Source organism: Garra rufa, chromosome 9 (assembly GCF_049309525.1).
Source record: "Garra rufa chromosome 9, GarRuf1.0, whole genome shotgun sequence".
Taxonomy (NCBI): domain Eukaryota; kingdom Metazoa; phylum Chordata; class Actinopteri; order Cypriniformes; family Cyprinidae; genus Garra; species Garra rufa.
This window is the reverse complement of record NC_133369.1, coordinates 34,881,417-34,888,760: the sequence shown is the minus strand read 5'-3', so window position 1 is coordinate 34,888,760 and position 7,344 is coordinate 34,881,417. Positions and strand designations below refer to the sequence as shown.

The window sequence follows — 7,344 nt, the reverse complement described above, 5'->3', positions numbered from 1 at the left end:
AAAACTTTGTTCTCCTCTCTTTCTTGATCTTCCCTCTCTAGCCTGTACTCATCTAACAACGCCATACAATACAATGGTATTTTTGAGCACTTCCTATGTTGATCTGCCTCCTTAGGATGAATCACTTGTTGTATTCCCAATTGTAAGACGCTTTGGATAAAAGTATCTGTGATCTGTGATTTGGTGTTATTATGCACATTTAATTTACGCTACTTTTCAGCACAATAGTAACCACAACATTCAGTGACAGAAACCTGACTCCTCTAAATGACCAACATAACTGAACATTAAACATTATGCATACCAGTTTAGTGTACTAAAAGTACAATTGCAGGGAATTTTTATTTAATACCTATATATGTAAATGTATTTGTAGTATACTTAACATTAATTTATAATTTATTTATTTTTCATTAGTGAAGTGACTAGCTATATATACTATACAATATTAACTATATAACGTGTCCTTGCAATTAATTTTCAATTACTTTAATAGCATTAAATGCCTAATGCCTAGATTATCAGTTGAAATACATAATCACCAATCCCCACTGCACTGTCATTAACAATCATAACATTTATTTAGAGTACTATGACATATTTCATCCAAAGACAATGTGTGCTGGAAAGCACATGCAGAAATACACGTGTAAGATACATACAAGGGATGATGCAAGTGAATGAGACAAACATTAGATACAATACATTCAAAACATTGTCATGACCTAGTAGATAATTTGTAATGTATATACGCTGAAATCAATTCTTTGTCTTCAGTGTTTTTTTATTCTTCAAATCCACAGTTCAAGACTTTGCTACTGCATTCCCAGACTAGAAAGACCTGTATACTCCCTTTTTTTGATAGAATGACATTGAATACAGCTTGTAAACACATTTGGTGTTCACATCAAGTGTCTTCTTTTTAACCTTAGCACCACTGGGCCTTCAGGTTCTAAAATTAAAATCTTTTTTAGCAGGTACGTCTGCATTGACACATCAGTGTCTTCTCTGGTTTACAAAACCTCCATAAGTGGGACACTAGTCCTACAGAACTCAGTGCAGTACAGACTCCTCAATAACACAAATACCTCAATAACAAAAGCGCACCAGCGCAATGACAAGGTATGTAAGGGTGATAATAGTCAGAACAGAGAACAGGAGGAGCAGTCCAGTGAAGAGGACGTTGTTTATGGGTAGCTTGATGATTTTCCCTTCAGCTGGGATCATGTTGGAAAGTGTAAGCATGTAGCCCAGGGACCAAGCTATACTGGTCTTATTTACCTACGAAACAAAAAGAGGCATATGAAGAGGTCCAGTTCACTGCAGAATTTTTGGATAAAACTTGACTTGTTGGCAGATATTTGACCATTTTAATCCTAAATCTTATTTTAAATCTCATGTTAAACTTGAAATGTAGTGTACCTCTCTCTGAAAATTGAGATTTTTCCAGTTGTCTGTGTTGAACTTGTAACCATCGGCAAGAATGCTGTGCACATAATTTGCAGAGTAGCAGTACGACTTTAGATGGATGTCTTTGATGTCTTTGATGGATGTCTTGAGCTAAAGGGGGGTCAGGAACATTAAAAGGTAGGTTTATTGATTTTACATGTCAATCATAAATCTAACATAAAAAAATATATTTCTTCCCAATCTATATTTTCCTGCTAGTCATGATTAGTCAGCCAGCACTCACAGTTTTCCAGTCCTTTGAACAAAACAGCTTCATGTTCATGTCGAATGTCTCCATACTTTTGGAACCCTCCACTTTAAGAGCCCAAGCAGTCCAGTAAAACCCTGCATAAGCCTAAGCAAAAATGTTAGTCACAATAAAATGCAAGAACAAATGACATTTAACGCTATTTGACAGAATTTTGGGTAAACTATTTTTACTACAGTATTTAGCTTAACCAAATAAAAATGCCTACCATAAAGTCTCCACTGAGTGGTGGTTGATAAACTCCATCAAAAGAACAGTTTTCTGCTCCCTGGCACGATACCAGGTCAAAGATACTCCTGACCAAGGCTTTGCACTGTTGAGGATTACTCTGTCCAATAAAAGTAATATTTTTTTTTGGGCTATACGCCCTAGGAAGATCATTCTTTGTACATTCACTGCCAAAAACATCCTCTGTAATCATGGAGATATTGTAGCCAAAAGGATAACAGGGATGCTTCACATTAGTCCAGTTGCTGGTTTCCTGGAAAAGAAAAAAAAAATATATATATATATATATATATATATATATATATATATATATATATATTGAAGTGTCCATTAAAACTAAGTGCAAATTGTTCATATTGTTGTTAAAGGTTACACTAGCTCTGCCCATTATTATTTTTTGGCTGAGCTAGACAAAATTACGAAAGAAATCAGAAAAACATAACGTAATTTCTCCCTCTTTTTCAACCTTACAGTAAACGGCTGATTGCAATTCAATCTGCACAAATATTGATGTGGCTTGTTTGGGGAAATGTTAAGCATAGGCTACAGGTTTAATTGCATTTCTCAGCAGTAGTATATTTTATAAGAAAGGTTTAAAGCACATTTTGCGATCAATGTCTTGGAAAACAAGAATCAAAACAAGAAGAAGCTATCTAACAGGAACAATTCATGTGCAATCTAAAAGAAAAATTCAGCTTGTATCTAAATGTAAATAAAAAAATATTTATATTACTAGTTCTAATTCAGATTAATTGACATTACATGAGTATACTCTACCTTTGCAAGTTTGGCCAAAACTCTCTTCTCAGCTTCATTTTTTCCATAGCAGAGGAAACTGTGTGTATAGATGTTGTATTCATAGCCATAGAGCGAAACCCTAATGATGTCTTCACCTTTGGCATCATCAGAAGTGGCAAAGGCAATCTGGGTGGAGGCTCCACCCAAGTCCAGTGAGCCAACTGTCTTAGCCCCATGAGGATGTACCCAGGCATTCCAAAGAGTTTTCTATAAAACAGACTAAAGTTTAAAATTTTAAAACTTCAAAGTTTCCTCTACTTCTGGTTTAGATTCAATATTGTGTCATAAAATGACTGCAGTACCTTGTACCTTTAGGATATGATTCTGTTCTAAATGATGATACATAACTGGACTACTACAGTATGAAACTACATTCACATAAAAGTAAACTAACCAAAAAAAAAGAAAAGAAAAAGATGCCCACTGCCCATGAACTGACCTCTAGGAAGTTCCCCTTCAGGTAGTTGACGGTGATCCAGCCATAAAGGCCTTCTTCCTGTCCAGAGATAATGGAAGCATTTTGAAAATTGAAAGGAAGAGAGCTAAGGTAGTTCTTTATCTCTTTCAGGATAGCGTTGGATGTCTCTTCATTTTTCATGCTGTGTAAAAAAAAAAAAAAAAAAAAAAAGATATTGCAAAGATGTGGCATGCATTGTGTCAGTGTCAGGTTAACTTGTGGCAAATATATATTTATACATTTTATTTGTTGATTGATTTAAAATGGATTGTTATTTGAGAACAGCATCACTTGAACACTCTGGACATCATTTCAACACTCTGAACAAGTGCATAAGGTCATTTATCTTTTATATAATATTATGTTATTTATATTCTATTCTATTATCTAAAACTGAGTTATCAGTATCACAGTAAATGGCTTTAGGTCATGATATAGATAAGAACATAAATAGAAAATATTACCAAAAAAAAGGAATGGAATTTGTTAAAATCATCCTTACTGTAGAAGCCTCATCCCTGCTGTTGCCCCGAGGAAGACCGGGGTTGAGTTATGTCGATGCGAAGGAATAATTTCGGTTATTTTTGCCATGCAATCTTTTAAACTTTTCCATGTCTTTTTGTCCTGATCCTCATTTAAACCGAGATCTGAAATTCCAGGTCCTTGAAAATACATTTTATTATTACTTTACTTTCTGTAATATATGGACATTTTTAAGTTATATTTTTATTGTATTGCCAATGTTAAAAGAGTAGTCAAGAACAACAGGAAAAGGTAGTAAAAAGTTTGCTTCCAGAACAAAAAATTACAGATAATTTGCTCACCCCCTTGTCATCCAAGATGTTCATGTCTTTCTTTCTTTAGTCCTAAAGAAATTCTGTTTTTTTGAGGAAAACATTTCAGGATTTCTCTCCATATAGTGGACTTCTATGGTGCCCGTGAGTTTAAATGTTCAATATGCAGTTTAAATGCACCTTCAAAAGGGCTCTAAATGATCCTAGCTGAGAAAGAAGGGTCTTATCTAGCAAAACAATTGGTTATTTTCTTAAAAAAAGAAAACTTGACAATTAATTTTTTTTTTACCTCAAATGCTAGTCTCGTCTAGCTCTGCCTGAACTCTGTGTATTTCGTTCAAGTTAGGGTAGGTCGAAAAACTGGGTATGTCAAATCGCTGCAGAAGTACCGACCCAGTGTTTACAAAGTGAACATGCAAAGAAGATCAAATGCCCTTTCCAAAAAAAAAAGTTAAAACAACGATGTAGGACAATTTTGAAGTTGGAAAAGAAAATGCGACCTACCCTATCTGTCTTGAACCAGAATATAATTTTTTTAGAAAATAACTGATCGTTTCGCTATGAGACCCTTATTCCTTGGCTGGGATCGTTTAGAGCTTTTTGAAGCTGCATTTAAACTGCATTTTGGAGGATCAAACTCGCAGGCACCATAGAAGTCCACTATATGGAGAGAAATCCTGAAATGTTTTCCTCAAAAGACATAACTTCTTTATGACTGAAGAAGGAAAGACATGAACATCTTGGATGACAAGAGGTTGAATAAATTATCTGTAAATTTTTGTTCTGGGAGTCAACTTCTCTTTTAATACCTAATATACCCACAAAAAATAGTACTTTTTCTCTGTTGAGTGAAAGAGGTGCTTTCAGAAAATGTTGAAAATGTGAGATCTTTTTTTTTCTTTTCAATCATGAGAAATCCAACTTGTATAGAAGTCATGTTGCACTAGTATCTATTAACTTTTGGTCACTATAAAGAATGAACTTTCATGTCTTTACATAAACCTTCCAAGGTTTTAGGTCAGTTGATTTTTACCTTCAACCCGACACTTTGTGGTCTCACTCACAACCCCAGTGTTGTTTTCTTTCTCGGCAGGCCACTCATAGAGATACACAGTGGTCCTGGAGGAGCCTGCATCCAAAACAATACCATACTGGAGAGAGAAAAAGAGAGAAAATAACAGAACTGAAGAAAGGCATTTTTACAGTAACCATGTTACGACCAAATTCTGAAGATCTTGCAAAGCCATAAAGAGCTTATTCATTTGCACTCTTTGACAAAATGCATTGGTGAATAGCAATTTGCCATGGTCTAAATCATGATTGAGTGAAGCATGCAAGAACAGACATGTCTAATTGCCTGAAGCTCTTTTGGAAAAAAACTAACAAAAGCACATTCTTCCGTTGGGAAAATATTCAAGGATTGACTTTATGACTCATCAAAAGGATCATTTTGAGATTAAGGATTGAGCATTGTATGGAATTAAATAACTCCATCAATGGTGATTATCCACTAAAAGCTGTTTTTGTGTGAAGAAAAATAGGTTTCCGGTGAGTGTTATTTGTTTTTACTAAAAGTAACAGGACACTGAATGAAGCATTATGGAAAAGCATAATCCGTAATATAATAATCTTTCACCACATCACCTGTAAATGAATAGTGGCCCATATGTGTGATGTTTGTTTTTCAACACAGAAAAGAAACTTCACATAAGCAGAAAATAAAACATTCTTCTTTCATGTGAATTAGAGAGAAAACCCATATATTATATATTATTAAGAAAAAGTCCATTTTGAACATGTGACTGGTAAGCAGCAATTATGCTTTTATGTCCCATATTTTTACACACTCTGAATGGAACCAAATGTATTGGTCAGTTCAATAGACTGTAATGTTTGGATCATGCATGCTTAAATATATAACATTACCTTCAATCCACGTGATATATAAGTCTTCTTATGAGTTTGTACAACTGCTATAGAAATGATGACCGCTATGCTGGCCAGCATAAAGGCGGCGGCCAAAGCTATTGCCACTTTTGCCATCCTCACCTACAGACAAAAAGATCAATATCAAATTACCAGCTTGCTGTAAAGCTTGATCCTCACCCAATAGCCAAACACTATTTACATTTTACTGTATGATGGGGGGGAGGGGGGGGTGTATTTGTTGAGCATAGGAACTGTTAATAAAATTTTTACTTTATAAATGATTTCCCCATCCAATTACTCTCAGCACTTTCTTGAACAAAAAAAGTGCAAGTTCAAACATATCTACTTTTGCCATGTTATGAGAATTGGGAAACCCCTTCACACACTGTCAAGCCCACGGGCACTCTGTCAGTCATAGGTTTATCTTGGAAGATACCCAGTTTTGTACCCTACCCAACCACATATTAGTATATACTTATATCATCCTGGAGCCACTTATTCTAACTCATATTATGGTTTCAGTTTCTAATTTGATCATAGAAAGAGGTTAGCGGTTTGAACACAAAGCTATACAGTACAGTATCTCTTTAGTTTATTGTCTTTATGATACTGCTTCTGTGTTATGATACAAAACACTTTGCTTTTAAAATGATATTTTACATACATATTAATGCATTTATTTTGAGACGCAAACTTACAAATTGCTCTTTTGTAGAGATATGGCGGATTACAGAGACATCATACCAATCAATAAAATTTCACAACAAAATCAATGATATTCTTCATTTGTCTAACCCACATTTGTTATGTGATCTGATCTTACATGATCTGATAAAAAAGCTCATATCAAATGCAAAATAAATACATTTTTGAAACAATCATGCTATTATTAATACAGTGATAAAAGGATTATTTGCTTACCCCTCTGCGTGAGGCTGTTGTAAGGTGGTCTGAAGATTGAGACTCCTTATTGATCATTCTGTCCAGCTGTGCAAGACTGTGAATGTGTAACTGTGTTTGGATGTGTGTATGTGAGAGTGTGTGTGCTTATGTTTCAGTGTGAAAAAGTGTATTGAGGAGACAGAATGGGAGGGGTTTGTCTGTCACTCCCAGTAAGCAGGACCTTTCTATTAAAGTTCATTTGAATCTCCTCCCATTCAGATGGGTTTTAATAAGGAAAGACCCTACGCCTTTGTTAACATTTCTGAAAATAATCAAATAATATTACTAGCTCATATTTAGCTATTTTATACATTATGTCTGAGGATGATTTTTTTCTTCTCAATACATTAAATTACTGTTTTGGAAAATGGAAATATTTAAACATATTTAACATTGCTGTGTGGACATACACATTCTTAGAATGTGGCTGTTTTTTTTTTGTTTGTTTTTTATCCCCAGCTGATTTTGTACATTTGCCC

At 34.6% G+C, this 7,344-nt stretch overlaps 1 protein-coding gene across 1 annotated transcript; it reads right to left on the bottom strand.

Moving 5' to 3' along the window:
• Positions 1-562: 562 nt before the first annotated feature.
• entpd3 (ectonucleoside triphosphate diphosphohydrolase 3) lies at positions 563-6,965 on the bottom strand. The gene is made up of 10 exons (XM_073847691.1): positions 6,845-6,965; positions 5,921-6,043; positions 5,028-5,145; positions 3,703-3,862; positions 3,183-3,342; positions 2,723-2,950; positions 1,926-2,198; positions 1,694-1,804; positions 1,423-1,560; positions 563-1,281 (listed from the first exon to the last, which is right to left on the bottom strand). Exons 1-10 carry the CDS (start codon positions 6,899-6,901, stop codon positions 1,090-1,092), a joined length of 1,560 nt encoding a protein of 519 aa, XP_073703792.1. The 5' UTR covers positions 6,902-6,965; the 3' UTR covers positions 563-1,089.
• Positions 6,966-7,344: the final 379 nt, after the last annotated feature.